General features: G+C 43.3%; 1 protein-coding gene across 11 annotated transcripts in view; it reads right to left on the bottom strand.

Annotated features, from left to right (window-relative positions):
- The window catches only part of BPTF (bromodomain PHD finger transcription factor), a 137216-nt gene extending 117394 nt beyond the window's left edge, over positions 1-19822 (bottom strand). For 5 of the 11 annotated variants that reach the window (XM_039235977.1, XM_039235987.1, XM_039235979.1 and 2 more), the window contains exon 1: positions 19011-19715. In XM_039235977.1, coding sequence (XP_039091908.1) covers positions 19011-19644 — 634 coding nt within the window. In that variant the 5' untranslated portion in view covers positions 19645-19715. Of the gene's footprint in view, positions 1-19010 lie in introns of all 11 variants that reach the window. The other 6 variants (XM_039235980.1, XM_039235983.1, XM_039235988.1 and 3 more) reach the window with 3 other exon arrangements.
- Positions 19823-23508: the final 3686 nt, after the last annotated feature.

Raw genomic sequence — 23508 nt, 5'->3', positions numbered from 1 at the left:
CTGAGACAAGTCTTGATATCGTTGTGCAAGCATTAGAAGGAAAAAGGATCAGAAGAGAAATTCCACACAGATTAATATGTGCATTTCTGAAATACTTTTTAAGTTCCATAAATAGAATATACTATAAACAGATCTCAAAAGGAGGCAATGTTAACATACCAAAATCTAGCAGGAAGCCATGACAGGAAAATATAGAAATTGAACCTAATGAACATTGCCGTTCGGTATGAATCACTTAGCCATGCAGTCTCCCCAGTCTGTGAATCCTAGAAAACATCCATGAGTAGAAGGGTCTAAGCATTCACTTTCTTAGCAAATCTCAGGAGGTTACACAGTTGCAATTTAACATCAATTAAGTAACAAAAGAACTCTACTCAAAAAAAAAAAAAAGTGATGTGTTTTCCTTGAAAACTATTAAATAATCCAACCAGAGATTCCAGAGAGGTTTCATAAAGGACAACGGACACACTAGAACACACCAGCATCTCACGAGTCAGTTTATACACCAACTGCTAACGCACACCAATTGTTAAACCCTGCAATACTCTAAATTATCAATTTAAATTTCCCAACCAAAACCTCTAAATTGTAATCCTTCTTTCCCTTCTGTCCCACATCTATGACTCTTAATTTTATCAGGACTATGGCAGATTTTCTAAAACTAAGTCCTACCTGGCTCTTCCCCTACCACCAGGAACAACAACGGTAGTCATTTCAAAGGTGATCCCAAGTCGGCTGCAGAAACACCAATTACATACACAAATAGTGCTGGGCTGACAGTCAATAAAGGAGGGCCATGGCCAAACTACTGGAGCTCCCCAGGCCATGCAGGATTCAGAGCAAATAACAGGCTAGAGAAAAAGAGTTGTTACAGGTAAATGAGCAGAGTTTAGCAGAAGCAGGCTGACTACAACAGCGCAGTCAAAGAGAACTTTCTGCGACAGTATTAAAGAACCCAAATGTTTTACATCTGTTTGTGCAATATGGAACCACTAGCCACATATGGCTACTGGGCATTTGAAATGTTGCTAATGCCACTGGAGAATTGAAGTTTGAATTTTATTTAACTTAAATTTAAAAGCCACATGTGGGGGGCACCTGGCTGGCTTAGTCGTAGAGCATGCGACCCTTGATCTCAGGATTGTAAATTTGAGCCCCATGTTGGGTGTAGAGATTACTTTAAAAACATTTTTTTAAATTTTTTTAATAAAGGAATAAATAAATAGCCACATGTGGCTAGTGGTTGCCATAATGGACAGCACAGAACTAAGAGTGGAAAGAATCCAGAGACTTTATTTGACTCACACACTCAGCTGAACAATTATGTCTGCTTCCTATTAATGTTGGAGACTGAACCAGGCACTAAGGAGAGGGAGATGAATGAGGCCCTGCCCTAACATAGGTTCTCAGGAAGGAGACAACCATAATTAACAGTCCATTTAAGTAAAATATCTTAACAAATAAAGATATAATGTTAAAGGGATCAAATAACCTAGAGGATAAAATAATCCCTCTTAAGAGTTTATGTGCTTAATAACAGAGCCTCAAAATACTGAAGACTAACAGAACTCAGAGGAGAAACAGGCAAATCCTAACAACAGTTGTAGATTTCAACATCCCCTCTTAGTAATCCGTAAAACAAGTAGATGAAAACTCAGCAAGGATGCAGAAGACCGTAACAGCACTGCAACAACTTGACCTGCTATTTATGGAACACTCCACCCAACAGTAGAATACACCATCTTTTCCAAGTACACTGGGAACATTCACCTAGACAGACAGTATTTGGGGGCACAAAACAAGCCTCTAAAAATGTTTTTTAAATTAAAGTCATACAAGGTATATTCTCTGAACATAATAGAATTAAAAATCAGGGGGCACCTGGGTGGCTCAGTCGGTTGAGCGTCCAACATCAGATCAGGTCATGATCTCACAGCTCATGGGTTTGAGCCCAGTGTTGGGCTCTGTGCTGACAGCCAGCTCAGAGGCTGGAGCCTGCTTCAGATTCTGTGTCGTCCTCTCTCTCTGACCCTCTCCTGCTCACGCTGTCTCTCTCTCAGAAATAAAATTTTTAAAAATTAAAAAAAAATTTTTTTAATCAGTAACAAAAAGATACCTAGAAAATCTCCAAACATTTGGAAACTAAACAACATGTAAGTGTACAAGGTTCTGCAGGGTAGAGGAAAGGTAAAAGAACTTAGCCCTATGTGAGGAAAAAAAAAAATAGTGGCCAGAGACAGCAAGCTGGACAAAATGATGGTTGGGTGACGAGGAGTTAATCATCACAGCAGTGCAGAACTATAGTGTGAGAAAAACTACAAAGAATTCCACATTACCTGATGATCAAATTCAAGGTGAAGAGAAATAAGTTGTGAATAAAGAGAAATAAAATCTAGAAACCAATTCACCCTTGACCCCTTTCCTTCCTTCACCACACCCCACCCTAGCCAATTTATCACTAAGATGAGTCATTCTAAGTCTTAAATTATTTTTTTGGATTATTTCTCTTCACTCCTACTGATACCAGGCTAGTACAAGATCTGTCAAGTGGTATACTTCAACAGCCGAATTCCCTTCATCCATTCATATCCCACTCCAATTCATTCTCCATTCTACAGCCAGAGAGACTTCCTTAAAAGCAAGATGTGGGGGTGCATGGCTGGCTCAGTCAGTAGAGCACATGATTTTTGATCTTGGAGTTGTGAGCTAGAGCCCCACGCTGGGTGTAGGGATTATTTTTAAAAAAATAAATAAAATCTGGGCACCTGGGTGTCTCAGTCAGTTAAGCACCCAACTTCTGCCCGGGTCATGATCTCACAGTTCGTGAGGAGCCTGCTTGGGATTCTGTCTCCCTCTTTCTCTCTCTACCCCTCTTTCTCAAAAATAAACAAACATTAAAAAAATAATAAAGGGGAGCCTGGATGGCTTAGTCGGTTAAGCGTCCCACTTTCATTTAGGTCATGATCTCATGGTTCGTGGGTTCGAGCCCCGCGTCGGGCTCTGTGCTGACAGCCAGCTCAGAGCCTGGAGCCTGTTTCAGAGTCTGTGACTCCCTCTCTCTCTGACCCTCCCCTGCTCATGCTGTCTCTCTCTCTCTCTCCTAGAAATAAATAAAACATTAAAAAAAATTTTTTTAATAATAAAAATTTTAAAAAAAGAATACAATCTTCTTTCCTCTCTTTAACTTTGAGCTTAACTGTCAGCTCTTCAGGGAGGCTTTCTATGATCCCCACAGACTAGATCATATTTATGTGCCTCCTTTCAAAACACTTCTCTTTAACTGACGCACTGTGCCTTACCTGCAATTCAGGGCAGGGGCCATGACTGATTCATTCCCAGCTCCACTCCAGATAGTGCCTGGAACCTAGCAGGCACTTAACAGCTTTTTTATTTTTGTTTATCTCTTTTTAATAAATGAACAAATCAATGAAGCAACAGAAGATGAAGTTGGGACTTTCATAAATGAAAGCAGGTGAGGCAGGCAAGCTGGTTCCTTCATGAGGCCAAGTGAGGGATGAAGAGGGTCTGATTTAGGGACCCATTAGCATGAATGGATAGAAGAGTTAAGATATGTAAACCAAACAGGACCTGATGACAATCCTGTACATACAGGGTGAGGCGGAGGGAGGGGTTTGTTACTTCCTCACTTCTGACTTGGGCAATTCAGTGGGCATTGCCATTATCTGCTGAACAAGGAACTGGGACATCAGGAGTGGTCACTAAGAATGAATTCTATTTGGAACATGTTCAATGCGATGTGCCTATGGGACATCTAAGTGGAGGGGTGCAAGAAGTATTCATCTATTAATGGGTTAAAACACAGGAAAGAAATCATGACTACAGATAGATTTTGACATCAGATGCCATTAAAGTATTAAATTTTATTAGCAAAGAAATGCAAACTCAAACGAGAGCTTTTAACCCATCAAATGCAAAGATGCTTTATAAATAACCAGTGCTGCCAAAATGACAGCTGGTAAAATATATATCTGTATATGGCTGGTGAAAATATATTTACTGTATTCATAATATAATGGTATATCATGTTACATATATATAACATGCATATTATATACTACAGATTTTTTAACATACTATTTATAATATATTAGTAATACACAGTGAAACCTTAAAAAAAAAAATCAGGGATGTGAATCAAGATTTACCTCAAAGAATAGCCACTAAAGGCAACCAAAGCAAATATAAACACAGTACAGGGTAACTATTTTGGCAAAGCCTTAGGATGGAATCTTATGCAGTTATTAAAAGTCATATCTTATCGGGGTGCCTGGGTGGCTCAGTTGGTTAAGCGTCCGACTTCGGCTCAGGTCATGATCTCACGGTTCATGGGTTCAAGCGCTGTGTTGGGCTCTGTGCTGACAGCTCAGAGCCTGGAGCCTGCTTCAGATTCTGTATCTCTCCCCCTCTCTCCGCCCCTCCTTTGCTCGTGCTCTGTCTCTGTCTGTCTCTCTCAGAAATAAACATTAAAAATTAAAAAAAAAAAGAAAAAAGAAATCTTCCCTTAAGAAACCAACAGACTCACAGGAGGAAAAGAAAAAAGAAAAAAAACAAAAATACACAAAAATAACAAATACTGGTATCTGGGGTTCCACCAAAGAAAAGGCAGGCTCACTGCCCAATCACCTTGCAGTGAAACTACCAGTTGGGAAACTATGGCCACCCACTACCCAGAGTGGGTGCTATTCAGTGTCTCACTCCATGCACAGCTAAGGGTCATGGTATCCAAAAAAGCCTCCGCTACTAAGGAAAAAAAAATAAGAGAAGAATGGAATCTTGGGCACCTGGCTAGCTCAGTCAGTAGAGCATGTGACTCAATCTCAGGGTTGTGAGTTCAAACCCCACATTGGATGTGGAGTCTACCTAAAAAAACAAAACAAAATAAAACAACAACAACAAAAAAACAGGACACCTGGGTAGCTCAGTTGGTTTAGCATCTGATGTGCTCAGTCATGATCTCGCTGTTCATGGGTTTGAGCCTCGCATCAGTACAGAACCTGATTCAGATCCTGTCTCCCTCTCTCTGCCCCTCCCCCACTTATGGGCACTTGCTCGCTCTTTCTCTCTCTCAAAAATAATACATTTAAAACAGACAAAAACAAAACAAAAAGAAGAATGGAATCTGAGGTAATGAAAGAAACAAAGAAAGTTCAAAAAAACTATAATAAATGTCATCAGAGAGATAAGAAAGGGTATTACTTCCGTGTAGAGGATGATCTAATGCAGGAACAGAGGAAAAAGCTTTGGGAAGTTATATATCATAAATAATTGCTGTTAGCTAAACTGTCCAAATTCAATAATATAAAACCCCCCAAACATATCCAATTAAAAATTGGGCAGATTATTTCAACAGACACTTCACCAAAGATTTGCTTCACAGACAAGCAAATAAGTATGTGAAAAAATATTAAGCGTCATTAATCACTAGGTAAATGCAAATTAAAGTTACAATGAAACATACCACTTAATATCTATTACAATGGCTGGAATCCTCACCCGCTGTTGGTGGGAATGCAAAGTGGTAAAACCACTTTGGAAGACACTGGCAGTTTCTTTTCTTTTTTTTTTTTTAAGGTTTTATTTATTTCTGAGAGAGAGAGAAACAGCGTGAGCAGGGGAGGGTCAGAGAGAGGGAGACACAGAATCTGAAGCAGCCTCCAGGCTCTAAGCTAGCTGTCAGCACATAGCCCGACACGGGGCTCGAACCCACGAACCACGAGATCATGACCTGTGCCGAAGTCGGACGCTTAACTGACCGAGCCACCCAGGCGCCCCGGCAGTTCCTTATATAAGGTTAAAATACACTTAGCATATAACCCAGCAATTCTATTCCTAGGTATTTACCCAAGAGAAATAAAAACTTGTGTTTACAGAAAAATCTATACATAACGTTTACAGTAACTTTATAACCTCCAAATCCTGGAAACAACTCTCAAATGTTCTTGAACTGGCATGTGGATAAATCCACTGTGCCACATCCGTATGATGGACTACCTACTCCATGATAAAAAAGAATGAACTACTGATAAAAGGAGTATCTTGGATGAATCACAAATGCATGATGTTAGGTAAAATAAGCCAGACTCAGAAGGCTAAATAGCATATAATTCCTTGTATACGGTATTCAGAAAAAGGCCAAACTATGGAAACAAAGTAGATCACTGAAGACCTGGAGTGACAGGAAGGGGAAAGGGTGGACTGAAGGAGCACAAGGGGATTTGGGGGAGATAATGGAGCAGTTCGTGGTGGTGGTGGTTACATGGTTGTGTGTGTTTGCCAAAACGTAAAGACAAAATTGTATACTAAAAAGAGTGAATTTTACTATATATGAAAAATGTACTTCAATAATTTTTTAATTACCATTAATAAGAAATATAAGAAAATATTACATCATTAAACGAGATGCTTCTATGAAAAGGGAACAGAAAAAGCAACTTTTAGAACTTAAATATCTGAGGTGCCTGGCTGGTTCAGTCAGTACAAGTGTGCAACTCTTGATCTCAGGGTCATGAGTTCAAGCCTCATGTTGGGTGTGGACCTTACAATAATTTTTTTTTAATTTTTTAATGTTTATTTTTGAGAGAGAGAGAAAGAGAGAGAGCAGATAGATAGGGGAGGGGCAGAGGGAGAGGGAGACACAGAATCTGAAGCAGGCTCCAGGCTCTGAGCTGTCAGCACAGATATCAACATGAGGCTCAAACTCATGAACCATGAGATCATGACCTAAGCCAAAGTCGGACACTTAACCGACTGAGCCATCCAGGTACCCCATAAAAATGTTTTCAAAAGATTAGAAATTAAGTATCTGATAGATGAAATAAAAACTTAACAGAAGGTTGGGAAAAGAAAAAGAAAGAATTCTCCCGGAAAGCAGAACAAAAGGACAAAAAGAATTTAAAAAGACAAGGGGCACCTGGGTTGCTCACTCAGTGAAGAGGCCGACTTCACAGCGCAGAGCCTGGAGCCTGCTTCAGATTCTGTGTCTCCCTCTCTCTCTGCCCTTCCCCCACTCATGCTCTGTCTCTCAAAAACAAACATTAAAAAAATAAAAAAATAAATAAAAAAAAAAAAACTTAGTAAGATCAGTCTGCAAGACCCAACATCTAACTAGGAGTTCAAGAAGAGAACAAAGCAAATTTGGGGGAAAATGAGCAAATAACAGAGAAAACTTTCCCAAAATTAAAGAACATGAATAAATCTCCATATTAACAGGGCCAGGATGGCTCAGTGAGTGGAGGGTGTAGAGTATAGGACTCTTGATCTTAGGGTCCTGAGTCTGAGCCCCACATGTGGTGTCCAGTTTACTTAAAATTTTTTAAAACTTTAATTTAAAAAGGGGGGGCCACGAAGCTCCCAGCACAATTAATGAAAAAAAGACCTGCATCAAGGGATATGGTATTACTGAAAAACCTCTTAAAATTGGAGACCGTAAAAAGAGCCTAAAAACTTTACAAAGGAAAAAAACAAGTTACACATGAAGAAAATAATCAGAATGGGCCTAGACTTCTCAACAGCAACACTAGATGCTGGAATACAATAAAGCAAATCTTTCAAGTGAAACTTATTTTTAAATTTAGGATCCTATACCCAGCCAAGCTATCTATAAAGTATTAGAGTCACAAGGGGCATTTTTTAAAAATTTCTTAATGTTTATTTATTTTTGAAGGGGAAAGATACAGAGTATGAGTTGGAGAGGGGCAGAGAAAGAAAGACACAGAATCTGACACAGGCTCCAGGCTCTGACCTGTCTGCTCAGAGCCCAATGTGGGTCTCAGACTCATGGGCTGTGAGATCATAACCTGAGCCGAAGTCAGACACTTAACCAACTGAGCCACCTATGTGCCCCACAAAGGGCATTTTCAAACATAAATGATTTTTTGTACGTTTATTTCTCATGCATTCATTCCTAGGAAGCAACTAGAGGTTGTGCTGAAAAAGAGAAGTAGATCAGGAAAAATGTAGGACTCAAAAAACAGAATCTACATAGGGAAGTAGCAAAAAAGAAGTTCCAATGTGGTGTTCCAAAAATCTGCAAGAGCAATCAGTTCAGGTAAAAGCAGAAATGGTGAGGAGTGCAGAAGGGAGATCAACAAGGAAAAAACATGGAACTGTTACTTTTTTTTCAAAGATTTTATTTCTAAGTAATCTCTACACCCAATGTGGGACTCAAACTCACAACCCTGAAATCAAGAATCACACACTCTACCAACTGAGCCAGCCAGTTACCCCTGGAACTATTACATTTGAGAGTTTAGAAAATAGTAAGAGATATTTTACAGACTATAGTGCACTGGGCTAGATATACAGAACATTAATCAAGTGAAAAAATAAGGCAACTCCGGGAAAATAGTGATAATAATCATAATTATAGCACCTTATTTGGTTCAACTGTCAATATTTACATAGTTATGATAGTGTAATCAATTCATCAATATTTATCCAAAAATCATGTTATGACTATAATGAGAGGATATGGAAAAAGTAAGGGTAATTATAGCAAAGCTAAATCTTCATCTATCATTAACAAAGTCAAAAGAGAAATGTCAAAAACTGATAAACCAAATATAAGCGTATTATTTTAAAATACTGTAGTAAATACTGAGGGGGGGGTACAGCTACAAGAATTGAAAGCCACTGCCTTTGAAGAGGTCTCCAGTGGGAACTGCTTTTTTTCACTATGGGCTTTTTTTTTTTTGTTACATTTATTTATTTTTGAGAGACAGAGTGAGACAGAGCATGAGCGGGGGAGGGGCAGAAAGAAAGGGAGACACAGAATCCGAAGCAGACTCAAGGCTCTCTGTGCTACCAAGCACAGAGCCCGATGCGGGGCTGGAACCTATGAACCGTGAGATCATGACCTGAGCTGACCTGAGCTGAAGTCATACGCTCAACCGACTGAGCCACCCAGGCGCCCCTCACTATGGTCTTTTAATACAATTTTAATTTATGTTACCTGTGTTCATATACTACCTTGATAAAGACCACGATACAGGAAAACCTTGCTATATATCAAAGAAAAACAGTTTGTTTAATATAATCCTAGTTGTACCTTTTTTAAAAATACATAGGTAAAAACACGTTATAGGAAATGGTATAAAAACATTACAGTAGTTTCCTTTGGTTGGTGAGATTACAGATTTTAATTTTCATCGTTGTATTATGTGTATTTTCCCAAAAGAGTAAATCTGCACTATTTTTATAATTTTTCATCACAATTCTTAAAAACAACTTGAAAACAGATGAGCTCCCTGGGGATGAAGGGAGACAGTGAGAGGGCCATGTGTGGGCTGGTTCGAAAACCTGGAAAACTGGTATTGAAGGAACAGGCAGAGGCAGCATGAACTACCAAAGAGTTGGAAGTATCGAGCGTGCTTTCTATACTTTAAGTGACCGCTGTAAATAACTGAAGTAAATATATTATTTATAACAGTTCTGGAATAAAAGCAGATGTTAGGTAAACTAAATTTTTCAAATGGAGAAGTTAAACATTTAATATTTCTTTTAAAGGGAGGGGGGTGATAAAGCTCTGTTTTAACGCATATTTTTACTTAAATGTGGTCCTCAAAATATTTATACCTGGTGAGTCAGATGGCATCTTCTGATAGAACAAAGTACTACCTCACTAGACTAGGATTAAGGTCCTTATACCTTCACAGAATCTCCATCTTCAGTTCAGGAACAAATCAACAGCTAATCAATAACAAATAATAGCTAATATCTGTTGAACCTTTACCATGTGCCACTGTCCTAGGCATTTCACATGTACCAACCATTTAATCCTCACAACACCCTGAATTAAGTACTATGATATCTCCATTTAACAATTGAGGAAAGTGAGATACTGAGTGTTAAGCAAATGGCCTCTTCACCACAGAGCCCAGATTCAAATTCACGAAGGCTGATCCAGACTCTCCACTTTGAATCTCTATGCTACATGCTACCTCTCCAGACCCTCGACACACACACAAAATGCATTAGACTCCTCAGCTTCTCCTACATCATGATGGCCTAAAGCTCTGGGGCGGGCGCACCACGCGGGAGCCTGACCACAAGTCCCCACACTCACAGCGTGGAAATCAATGGTATGACTCCACGTACACTAGTCCTTCTCTGACAAATCCTTCCGGAATAAATTCTCCTAACTGACCTCAGGCAATCCAAAAATCACAGAAAGTATGAAAGCCTTAGAACTCAGCTCTCATTCATCCTAAAAGAACTATTTTAGAACTACTGTAAAATGTCTGATCAAAATGATTTTATCAAGACTGTATTTATAGTGATCCAACAATTCCACTCCTAGGTTATACCCATGAGAAACAAAAACACTGTCGAGACAAAAACCTATACACAAATGTTGATGGCAGCATTATTCATAATAGCCAAAAAGTAGAAACAGTTCAAATGCCCATCAGTTGATGAACGGATCAACAAAATGTGGTATGCCCATATAATGGAGTATCATTCAAACACAGTACTGCTACATGCTGCAACATGCACAAGCCTTGAAAACATTACGCTAGTGAAAGAAGGCACATATTGTATGATTACATGTTTATGAAATGTCCAAAAACGACAAACCAACACACAATGAAAATAGTTGTCAGGGAATGGCAATGGGGGAGAGAGAGAGGAAGGAGTGACGGCCATGGGTATGGGTTTCTTTTGCGGGAGGGTATGAAAAACTGGTCTGAAATTAGGGAGTGCTGATGGTTACACAACTCTGTGAATATATTAAAAACCACTGAATTAAACGCTTTAAAAAAAGGGTGAGTTTTATGGTATACATCTCAATAAAGCTGCTATTTTAAAAAATGGAATTACTGGGGTGCCTGGGTGGCTTAGTCGGTTAAGCGTCAGACTTTCGCTTAGGTCATGATCTGGCGGTTTGTGGGTTCGAGCCCTGCGTCGGGCTCTGTGCTGACTGCCAGCTCGGAGCCTGGAGCCTATTTCAGAGTCTCTATCTCCCTCTCTCTCTGACCCTCCCCTGCTCACGCTGTCTCTCTCTCTCTCCTAGAAATAAATAAAACATTAAAAAAAAAAAAATGGGGGGCGCCTGGGTGGCCTAGTCGGTTAAATGTCCAACTTTCGCTTAGGTCATGATCTCGCGGTTCGTGGGTTCGAGCCCCGCGTCGGGCTCTGTGCTGACTGCCAGCTCGGAGCCTGGAGCCTGTTTCAGTCTGTGACTCCCTCTCTCTCTGACCCTCCCCTGCTCACGCTGTCTCTCTCTCTCTCTCTCTCTCTCCTAGAAATAAATAAAACATTTTAAAAACTGGAATTATTGGGGGGTGCCTGGATGGCTCAGTTGGTTAAGCGTCCAACTCTTGTTTTCAGCTCAGGTCATGACCTCCTAGTTTGTGAGTTCAAGACCCATAGTGGGCTCTGTGCTGACAGCATGGAACCTGCTTGGGATTCTCTCTCTCTCCCTCTTTCCCTGCCTCTCCCCCATTCTCTCTCTCTCAAAAATGAATAAACTTCTGAAAAAAAAAAGACTGTTGGAGCACCTGGGTGGCTCAGTCAGTTAAATGCCCGACTTCAGGGGTGCCTGGGTGGCTCAGTCGGTTAAGCGTCCGACTTCAGCTCAGGTCATGATCTCATGGTTCGTGGGTTCAAGTCCCACGTCGGGCTCTGTGCTAACAACTCAGAGCCTGGAGCCTGCTTCGGATTCTGTGTCTCCCTCTCTCTCTGCTCCTCCCCCACTCATGCCTCTGTCGCTCTCTCTCTGACTCAAAACTAAATGAACATTTTTTAAAAAAAGGGTTTTTTTTTTTTAAAGACTGTTAAAAAAATGGAATTATTGGGGCGCCTGGGTGGTTTAGTTGGCTAAACCTCTGACTCTTGATCTTGGCTCAGGTCATGATTTCATGGTTAGTGAGATGCAGCCACAAGTGGGACTCTGCACTTACAGTGCAAAGCCTGCTTAGAATTCACTCTCTTCCCCTCTCCTGCTCATATGTGCTTGCGCACAGATGCTCGCTCTCTCTCTCTAAAAATAAGTAAACATTAAAAAAATTAAAAAGTAATAAAAACTGTTTGAGATTTTAAATTCAGTAATTTAGATGTCCAATCAATGTTAGCTATTACTGTTACCATTTCTAAAAATCATTCAGTAGTCAAAACAGATTTGAGTAATAGAACTTAATAGCTAGAAAAATATAAAATAATTTGATATATACCAATAAACAAAACAATTAAAACATAATTACATTTAGTGATATGCATTTTCATTCTTTCTGTATGATTTTACTTCCCATCTTTTAAAGTGCATTTTGCAGGGACACCTGGCTGGCTCAGTAGGTGGGGCAAGTGACTCTTGATCTTGGGGTTATGAGTTCAAGTCCCACAATGGGTACAGAGATTACTTAAAAAGATACAATCTTAAAGTGCATTTTGCTAGTACAAGTTTTATGTTTTTTAAAGAAATATTCTGCCTCCTCAGGCTTAACCATTTTAAAGAACTGAAAGCATGAAAAAATTAGAATGACGGTCATTGCTAAACTAGTGCTCAACTAGGAAGCTGAGCCCATAATACAGGCTATAAGCAGAAATTCAAAGAGAAAAAAAGACCAAGGTGAGCAACGGTACTCTGGGAAGACTTCTGGGAGATGCCTCCTGGGAGGCAGGAAGTGGGATTCGGGCTTGGCTAAGGGGCAAGAAGGGTGGAATCTAATCAGTGCAAAGAGGGAATCTGCTAGGATTTGCTCCTGTCTGTGACACACAGATCACCAGTCCCCCAGCACAATCACCAGCTTCCAGCCCCGGCACACCCGCTCCAAGGGTCTGCAGTCACAGGGAGCACTCCGCGTACTGAGGAAGAAGGGAGAGTCCAACAGAATAGAGCAGAGCTCCTGGCCTCACCAGCCCCAGTCCGGATGCCCATACACATTCCAGTACGTAGCTCCACTTCCAACATACCCCGGGCAAGAAGGCGACGTGAGCTGTACAGGAGACTCTACGCCTGCAGACCTCAGACACACGGCTTTACCACTCACAGATCATGTTGCCCAACTTTTTAATAACTCTATGGGGCCCTCATTCTCTTTCTTTCACTTCTCACGTTTAACATCTTTAGATACAGATACCTGAAAACAGATCCCACTCATTTCCCTTATAATCCTGAATTCCTATTGCCACTCAAAATATGACCATGCCTCCAGAGGCGTAAGAGATGCACTCCTCTGTCTACACTTCTGATGCTGTCGAGGCCTGGAGAACTCTAAGGAATCTCCTGAAGTGATCTTCCATTCAGTGCCTCCAAACCCCTCCAGATCCCCACCGCTATCTCCAACCCCCCCCCCCCCCCCCAGAACAGAAGCTATGCTAAACTTGCTAACATCCCAGTGAAATTATATCCCACTTGCTTCCACATCTCCTGATGGATCACCAATACCGACAAATGNCTGTCTACACTTCTGATGCTGTCGAGGCCTGGAGAACTCTAAGGAATCTCCTGAAGTGATCTTCCATTCAGTGCCTCCAAACCCCTCCAGATCCCCCCCGCTATCTCCCCCCCCCCCCCGCAGAACAGAAGCTATGCTAAACTTGCTAACATCCCAGTGAAATTATATCCCACTTGCTTCCACATCTCCTGATGGATCACCAATACCGACAAATGAAACCGAGTTGAAATAGAGGGGGGTGGGGGGTGGCTTCAGAAACCTCCTCCTCCAGTAATCCTCTCAATCTGGGGGGGGGGGGGAATGAGCTGGCTGCAATGGTGGCTTAACAGCATCTCCATGATTTGAGGTGGTTTGCTTTCATGCTCCTGCGTGCTGCTGCCGAGAGTACAGCACACCCCCTGGGTGTTCCAGGAATGAAAAATGACAGAGGATCACTGATCCAGTCTGATATTTACCCTACAGATGAGAGCCGGAAAGTACACACACTACTGCCTGGTTCTCTAGATACTGCCCAACTACAGATCTTTACAGTTCTTTTTTTTCTAATTTTCTTTCAACGCTTATTATTTTGAGAGAGAGCACAAAAGCAGGGAAGAAGCAGTGAGAGTGAGAGTGAGAGTGAGAGAGTGAGAGAGTGAGAGAGAGAGAGAGAATCCCAAACACACTTCACACTGTCAGCACACAGCCTGACATGGGGCTCAAACCCACAAACTGTGAAATCATGACCTGAGCTGAAATCAAGAGTTGGACACTTAACCAATGGAGCCACCCAGGCGCTCCTATAGCTTATTTCTTATTGACATGCTCATGCTCTTGCTAAACCAGGTTACTTAAGGCTGCCCACACTTTCTTTAATCAGTGCCTGGCTGGCTCAGTTGGTGGAGCATGTGACTCTTGATCTCAGGGTTGTGGGTTCGAGCCCCACAACAGGTGTAGAGAGTACTTAAAAAAAAAAAATCTTTAGAAAAGAAATCAGAGCCTTACTTCATGGTGTTCCCTCCTTTGGTCTATCCACCGTCACCTTGCACATACCCGTCCAGGAAGCACAGACCCACACCAACTCCCGCAAAGTGGATATGAGCTCATCCTTCACTAAATCTCTACTGCATTTTGTAGCTGACTCGTAGCAATCAGGAATTACACAAACACTGAAAAGATACTTGGTTGACACTGGTTGGAATAAATACTGCCAAACCAGTAACAAATGCTGCTTCAGATAAATCTACAGCTCATTCATGGCATATACCACTGTGCTCCTCTGTCATAACCCTTAAAGGACATAGATCACCTACTCTCCCAGGAAAACACTGGGTCTCTGGCTTTCTAAAGTCATCAGAGGCTCCAAATCTCATAATTCCAATTAAGTAGAATACCTCAGAAGTCTCACACAGGTTACAAGAAGAAACTATTCAGTTTCAAGTATGACTTAATTTTTTTAATTCTCAGGGTGCCTGAGTGGCTCAGTTGGTTGAGCGGCTGACTTCGGCTTGGGTCATGATCTCACGGCTCATAGTTCGAGCCCACATCAGGCTCGCTGCTGTCAGCAAAGAGCGCATTTTGGATCCTCTGTCCCCATCTCTCTCTGCCCCTCCCTCGCTCATGCTCTCTCTCAAAAATAAATAAAAACATTTTTAAAAAATAAAAAGGGGGGGCGCCTGGGTGGCTTAGTCAGTTAAGCGTCAGACTTTCGCTTAGGTCATGATCTCGCGGTTCGTGGGTTCAAGCCCCGCGTCGGGCTCTGTGCTGACTGCCAACTCAGAGCCTGGAGCCTGTTTCAGTCTGTGACTACCTCTGTCTCTGACCCTCCCCTGCTCAAGCTGTCTCTCTCTCTCTCTCTCTCCTAGAAATAAATAAAACATTAAAAAAAATTTTTTTTAATAAAATAAAATAAAAAATAAAAAGGGGCACCTGGGTGGCTCAGTTGGTTAAGCATCTGACTTCAGCTCAGGTCATGATCTCACGGTTCATGAGTTCCAGCCCCGCATTGCGCTCTGTCAGCACAGAGCCTGCTTCAGATGCTCTGTCCCTCATCCCCTCCCTCCCCTGCTCGTGCTTTCTGTCTTTCTCAAAAACAAACATTTAAAAAATAAATAAAAATTTTAAGAAACATTTTCTGTACAATCTTTCTCAATGTGTTGACAAAATATATCAAAAAACCTATATACGGGTTGAAATAATTCTAAATTAAACAATAAAAGTAAATAAAAGACTTTTCAGCCAAATGCCTCTAGCTGAAAAAACTATATGATTTCAATTTTGTATTAACAATGTGTCATCTCTATCATACCATCATGTGAGTACCTTATGTACCTATTTAAAATTTTTCTCCATAAAAGGTAAACATTTAGTCTCCAATGAAAAAACTTTTTAATCTATGACTTTAGAGATGCCTGGCTGGCTCTGTTGGTGGAACATGCTACTCTTGATCTCAGGATTATGAGTTTGAGCCCCCACTGCGGGTAGAGATTACTGGAAAAAAAATAAACTTAAAAAAAAAATCAATGGTAGGGCACCTGGGTGGCTCAGTCGGTTGAGCCTGTCTTGATTTCGGCTCAAGCCATGATCTCAACGGTTCATGAGTTTGAGACCTTTGTGGAGTCAAATGCAGAGCCTGCTTAGGATTCTCTCTCTCCCTCTCTCTCTCTCTCTCTCCCCCCTCTCTCCCCTCTCTCTCCTCTCTCTCCTCTATCTCCAACTCTCCCCTGCTCATATGCTCTCTCTCAAAATAAAAAAACTTTAAAAAAATTGATGGTTTTGGAAAAGTAAGCTTGTAATATCAACCAATGTCCTTGCATCATGAACAGTCATATTATCTACATAGTACTCAATATATGAATAGACTAGTGAATAATTTCTTTTGTTGGGAATTTAATATGTTAGTACTTAAGCCAAAGTTCTAGTCTACAAAAATTAATCAAACTGTTCTAAATTACCAATAAAGAATAATCCTTTTTTAGCTTTGACAGTACAGGATTCAAACCCACCAAATATTTCTTTAGGTGCTCCTGGGATATCAGTCCCAGAACGTTTTTTTCTTCCAAGCATACACATATACACATTTACCTGACAGTCTCCTTCCCAGCCTTTATTGTCTGGAAGAACAGACAATAAAAACCAATGAAACTGGTGCTTAGCCTCAACAACTCACTGTCATGCACTGTTACTCATTCTAGCCAAGTAGACATATTCTCAAAGTTGAGAACATGAAATGCATGATCCCTTTTACAATAATCTTCAGAAATAATGTGTTTTAAAAAGCAAGTCATCCAACGAGTTAACACCACATCCAATAAAGAAAGGAAAATGCCTGGCAAGTAATATGAAATATTAGTTCAAAACACACTGACTCTGCTTTTACTAAAAACACTCACTGGTCACACTACCAAAATTTACTTAGACTAATTTTTAGTTTCCCAAATCCCAAATATTTAGGAGCTATGGCACCCACTGTAGAATTATCAAAACTTCCATCTACTACAAGCTCTCACTTAACTAACAATCATGTATCTAACCAATCTTTGATGAGTGACTGCATAGTGCCAGACACGGTACTAGGAATTGCAAGGGACAGAAGATTAATAAACGAAGATATAACCCTTAACTTCATATAAAGACAGGACAAGTATCCTACGAGGTAGAATACAAGTATCATTAATAAAAACACAATGTCATGGAAGTACATGAATATACATGTATTTAAAAAAAAAAAAGGAAATCTAAACACAAATTGTAATTTAACTCCGCATATACATAAATTCTCAATCCTAAATATTATCTGCTGGTCCCTCAAAGAGAGGTCAAAGTTAGCTGAACGACCCTGCCAAAATCCCTCAGCTCTGTCTAGCCCGAAAAAAACTTGCTCAGATAATGTAATTCAGAGTGTAATGCACTCTCTATGGGTCTTTCAATTCTGGGTAGAAAGAACCGCATGTGATTTCATAAGGTAAAAACTATTACTATAAAAGATACTAAGTGGGCAAGAAATGAAAAGTAGCATGCAGTTCCTTCTACACGCAAGACTTAAACACTTGAACTTGATTCATTCCCTTCAATCTTCTCCCAGCCTCCCCCCCCCCACCCCACCCCTCGCATCCCCCAAACCCGCAAAGGCAGGCAGCTAGTCTGTCAGGCAAAAAAAAAAAAAAAAAAATCACCTTTTGCACTTGCTGTTAAAACAACCCAAATGAGCCTACTCTGGCTTAATACTCACACTCCTCCATAAGGAGTTATGCATTTATAAAAAAAAAAAGGAAACATTTTGATTTAACCTCTTTGACTATCCTAGTCTCTTTTAAAAGCAAGTGACACACGGTCATTACTTTTTTTAAGGATCCTATTTCCTCATAAACTTTGCCTTGTAAATGCTCTCAAAACTGGAATGTAATTTAGTTAATCCAGACTAACAAAAATATACAGGAAGACTCTTGTAGGTTATTGTTACAAATTATTTTTTTTCACAATTTAGTAACCTGCAACGACTATTTAATACAAAGCAGCAATTGTGTGTTTAAAAACAAAACAAAATAAATGCATCCCAGCACCAGCCCAGAGAAACTTTCTGTGAGAAAATAGGAGAGAAGTCACCCTGGAAAAATTCATTAACAGACCCAAGGAAGACTTAGCCTTAGAAACAGAATGGGGAAAAAGAAAAAGAGTCATTTTGTAATAAATCCCCGTGAACTTCTACTGTGTAACTTAGAAGTTAGTCCAAAAGTTCACCTTCAGCAATTATGTCTGCATGATCAACTATACATCTTCTGCAACAGGTGATACGAAACTGCGTTTCTCAGGCGAAGCAAAGGGATCGAATTAGCTAAGCCGCGTGCTGCCACTGCTTTCTTACTTGTATTTTGGATTTTACTAAAATGACTTGGAATCGAACATACTGCCAAATCGGTTTTGGTTTTGTTCGGTTTTCTACGCTGCTCTTTTTCCATCAGCCATTTACTAGCAACTGTTGCACGAGCCCATTAGCACTCCAGAATAAAAACAAACACACGGGACCAGATAAGGCTCCCCTACTAACCTAACCGATCCATTTCCTCAACACAATTTTAAAACCACACCGCCGGGAGCGTGAAGAGACGCGTGTTTTTGAGCATCCGTGTGCCCCAATCTGTCTAAATCCTCAATTCCCTTTTAAGGAACAGATATATAACAACAATCTAAAAGAAACCACATTAGAAATGCAAAGAGGTCTGCAAAACAAGAGGCTTCTTTCATTCCAAAAAGCAAACCAAAACATGGGGAGAAAAATGAATGCAATGGAAATGTGTGTGCCAAAGTTTCAATCCTGCCCGGTGGAGACACTGCACTGGCACAAATTTTGAAGAGGAAAGAGAGGGGGTTGGGGGGGGGGGAGAGAAAAGAGAGAGCGAGTGTGTGGCCTGCAAACTGCAACAATGCAATCTCCATTTTGAACAATGCGCCTCTTTCCTCTTGTAAATCTAGTTTTTTGCCACTTGATGTGCCGTCGCGTTTCCCCTCCGTCTGGGGGGGGAGGTCGGGGTGGGGGGAGGCCAGAGAGGGAGTGAGAAGGGGGGGCGGGAACGGGAGGTGGGGAAGGAGTCTGCAGCAACTGGGCTGGGTGGGTACCTGGAGTGCTGCTGTAGGTGCTATGGCTCCTGAAGCTGCTTTCCGTGCAGTAACTGGCGTCGTCGTCGTCGTCTTCCATCTCCTCCGGATAATCCGAATCGTCGTCGTCCTCCTCCATCTCATCCTCCTCGTCGTCGTCGGAATCTTGGGTCTCCTCGGCGTCGCCGTCCTCCTCCTCCTCCTCCTCCTCGGAGACCATGTCCTCCTCCTCCTCCTCCTCCTCCTCCTCGCTCTCGTGGTCATCGTACACCACTTTGTTGACGGCCCTCCGGGCCGGGGTGGTCCGGGCCAGGTGGCCGCCGCCGCCCCCGCCCCCCGTCCTGCCGCCCCCGCCTCCTCGCCCCCCCCGGCCCGGGGCGCTGGTGCTGGGGGGGGCCGGCGGCGGCGGCGGCGGCGGCGGCGGCTTCCTCCGGCTACTGCTGCCCCCCCTGGGCGAGCTCAGCCGCGTCTTGGGCGCCACCTCAGCCTGGGCGGCGGCCCACCTGCCCCGGCTGCTGCCGCAGTGCCGCGAGCGGAGCCCCCCGATGGGTCCGGACGTGGGCGGAGGCGGCGGCGGCGGCGGCGGGGCCGGGGTGCAACGCTCCGCAGCGGGAGCCGCGGGCTGCTTAGGCGGCCTGCCCCGCCGGCCCCTCATGTCGGAGCCGAGGCGGGGGGGAGAAGGGAAAGCGGAGGGGGGAGGGGCGGGCGGAGGGGTGGCGGTGGGGGGCGCCGGGGCCGGGTGGGGAGGCCCGCGGGGCCGGGCGGGAGGGGCCCGGCCGGCGGAAGCGGGTGGAGGGAGAAGGCTCAATCCGAATTGCTGGGGCCCCACTCCGGATCGCCTTCAGCCGCCATCTTGTTTCTTCCCTCTCGCTCGGTGACTGGGGGAACCGACAGCGGCCGCAGGCCCGGAGCGCGGTCACGTGAGCTGCGCCGCCGACGAGCCTGGGACGGAGCGAGGCCGCGCGGCGGCCGCTAGGGGGAGCGCGGGAGCGCCGGGTCGGGGGCGGGGAGGCAGGGGCGCCTCCGCGCGGCGCGGCCGGACCGAGGACTCCGGCGGTGCCGGGGAGAGGGGCGCAGTGCTGAGAAGTGCCCCGGGGCACTGGCCTGGGGAGACCACTGCCTCGGCGGAGTCCCCGCCGGAGCCTGCACTCAGCAGAGCCTCCCTCCCACGTCTCCTCTTCCCCGGCTCGCAGAGGAGGGCAGGAGCGGCTCCATACCCGTCCCCCTCCCGCCCCCTGGGGGGAAACTGATGCTGGAAGCGCCAAAGGATGTCCGGAGGGGGCCGCCTGCCCCGGCGCGAGAGGGAAATTAACTGGGACCCGGGGAGACGAGCCCCCAGAAATGTGAAACTCCGAAGGCTTGGTTCTAGAGAGTCTTAAAATTGATCCCAATGACAACTGCCCAGGGGCTGTGCCAGGGACCACGCCCTGGGCTGCCAGACCCCGAGGGAAAGTCACTCAGACGCCGTGGATAAAATCCCCACCCGAAGAGCCTCCGGTAAATTCCAGAACGCAGCTACATTCCAGTCTCCTTCCATCTTTCTCGGTGTCCCAGCTGGAAACTCGACCACCTCAGCAAAAACTTTTCCAATTTCTTACTAGCAGTAGAAAGGATGACTTCCCGCCTAAAACCTAGTTTGAAATGTTGTACGTTTGTGTTATCAGGAAATAATTTTAATTTCTTTACCTGACAAGTCACCAGATCTCAGCTTAGCCCAGGGAACGAATCATGATGATGAAATGTCAGGCACCTCCAGACCAAGTCAGGTGTTAGGCTCATAGGGATCAAGGTCAGCTTGGGATTAGAAAAAAGTTGTATGACTATATTAATATCTATCAAGGGGCCAGTGGGTGGCTCAGTCGGTTAAGGGTGGGACTCTTGATCTCAGCTGGGGTCTTGATCTCAGGATCCTGAGTTCAAGCCCTAAATTGGGATTTGCACTGGTCCTGAAGCCTACTTAAAAAAAAATTAGGGCGCCTGGCTGGCTCAGTCGGTTAAGCGTCTGGCTTCGGCTCAGGTCATGATCTCATGGTTCGTGGGTTCAAGCCCCGCGTTGGGCTCTGTGCTGACAGCTAGCTCAGAACCTGGAGACTGTTTCAGATTCTGTGTCTCCCTCTCTCCCTCTGACCCTCCCCTGCTCGTTCTGCCTCTCTCTGACTCTCAAAAATAAATTAAAAACATTTTAAAAATTTTTGTTAATATGTGAAAACCAAAAAGTAATTTTCTAAAAATTTTTAAAATGTTTTTATTTATTTTTGAGGGAGAGAGAGACAGAGCATGGCAGGCTCCAGGCTCTGAGCTGTCAGCATAGAGCCGGAACTGAGGCTCAACTCGTGAACCATGTGATCATGACCTGAGCCGAAGTAGGATGCTTAAACGACTGAGCCACCCAGGTGCCCCCAAAAAGTGATTTAAAGAAAAATAGGATTCTGTCCACGAAGTGGCTTAGTACAACCCAATTAGAAGAATAGAATACAAGTGAAATGAAAACAAAAACACAAGCATTAATTGCCACGTAAACTCAGTATAATTCGATTTCATTGAGGGTGGCAAATTTACATGCCTTAAAAGGCCATGTAAGTAATAAAAGTAAATAAAGTGGACGGAGTGAAGACTTTGGCAAATGGAGGTACCTGTGCTTTGTTGAGGGAGCGCAGCTATGGGACTATGGGTGTAAGATGGCCAGGTCTTCAAATTCTTCAGGAGAAGGTGGAAGGAAGTGTGCATTTCATATAAAATCTATTGGCTTTTATATGGCAACCAAATTGATTAAAAAAAACAAATAAACACAGGGCGCCTGGGAGGCTCAGTCAACTGAGAGTCTGACTTCTGCTCAGGTCATGATCTCGCGGTTCATGAGGTCAAGCCCTGCATTGGACTCTGTGCCGACAGCTAGGAGCCTGAAGCCTGCTTTCCATTGTGTCTCCCTCTCTCTCTGCCCCTATCCCGCTCGCGCTCTGTCTCTCTGTCTGTGTCTCAAAAATAAATAAACATTACAAATAAATTAAAAGCCACTTCAGACTGGTCAAAATAAATGCAGTTCAGAGATAGCCCAGAGTCTACAAGTTTGCAACCTGTATCCTTCACTATGTAAAGGACAGCATTCTGGGACACCTGGCTGGCTCAGCTGGTAGAGCATGGGACTCCTGACTTCTGGTTGTAGGTTTAAGTCCCACATTGGGTGTAGAGATTACTTAAAAACAAAATCTTAAAAAAAAAATCTTTAAATTAAAAAACATTTTTAGGGGCACCTGGGGGGCTCGGTCAGTTAAGCGTCCGACTTTGGCTCAGGTAATGATCTCACAGTTCATGAGTTCAAGCCCCACCTTGGGCTCTCTGCTGTCAGAGCAGAGCCCCCTTGGTATCCTCGGTTTCCCTCTCTCTTTGCCCGTCCCACCTTCCCCTTCTCAAAAATAAATAAACATTTAAAAAAACTTTAAGCACAGTGTTTTATATACTGTAGGGAATACAAAGATAGTAAAACTGGTGACAGCCTTTGGAGTTTGCAAGCTAGTAGTGGAGGAAGAACTTTTACCAAAAAAAAATTACAACAGATGGCACAAACAGAGGTTGTTTGCTTGTTTGTTTTTATGTAAGCTCTGTGCCCCGTGTGGGTCTTGAACTCACAAGCTTGAGATCAGGAGTCGCATGCTCTATCAACTGAGCCAGCCAGATACCCAAGAGAGGTATTTTTGTATTACTTGGAGTTTTTAGTTGCAAGCAATGGAAACTGACTCTGGCTCATTTAAACAGAAAAGGAACACATGAGAAAGTTACGGGCACCTCCAGGGCTGCTGGCTCCGAGTATAAATGGAATCCAAGCTCTCAAGCTGTTGTCTTCCAGCTGGCTAGGTAGCTGTATTCCATGGACCATTTCACTACTAAGCCAGCTGCTTCCAGATGTTGGGGTCCACGATAGGGCTAGGAATCTAACAGGACAGCCAGTTTCTTTCCTCCTTTCACTGTTAGGTTAGTTCCTTGGTCAGATGCTGTTATGGACCCAATGTTTGCATACCCACAGAATTCATACATTGAAACCGTACCTCTCCATGTGACTGTATTAGATGGGGCCAGGGCGCCTGGTTGGCTCATTCAGTTAAGCATCCACCTTCAGCTCAGGTCATGATCTCACTGTCAGTGAGTTCGAGGCCCGCATTGGGTACTGTGCTAACAACTCAGAGCCTGGAGCCTGCTTCAAATACTGTCTCTCTCTCTCTCTCTCTCTCTCTCTCTGCCGCTCCCCCATTTGCTCGCTCTCTCTCTCTCTCTCTCTCTCTCAAAAATAAATAAACATAAAAAAAAAAGACCCCAGGCTATGGCAATTTGTTATAACTGCCCAAAGTGACTAAGACAGGTGCCATGATGTATGTATAAGATACTGTGATGGCGAGGAAGGTCTGTAGTAAACCCATCTAGGGTGGCGATGGTAAAAAGCATTGCTGGTGGGAAAAGCAAATCCAAATTCAGTATAAACCTCTTCCCAAAGAGGTTGACTCACTGTACCCACCATGATAGAAAG

This window comes from Hyaena hyaena, unplaced genomic scaffold (genome assembly GCF_003009895.1).
Source record: "Hyaena hyaena isolate Hyena2069 unplaced genomic scaffold, ASM300989v1 scaffold_104, whole genome shotgun sequence".
NCBI classification, from domain to species: domain Eukaryota; kingdom Metazoa; phylum Chordata; class Mammalia; order Carnivora; family Hyaenidae; genus Hyaena; species Hyaena hyaena.
The sequence above is the reverse complement of the archived record's forward strand: the minus strand, read 5'-3'. Positions and strand labels throughout refer to the sequence as shown.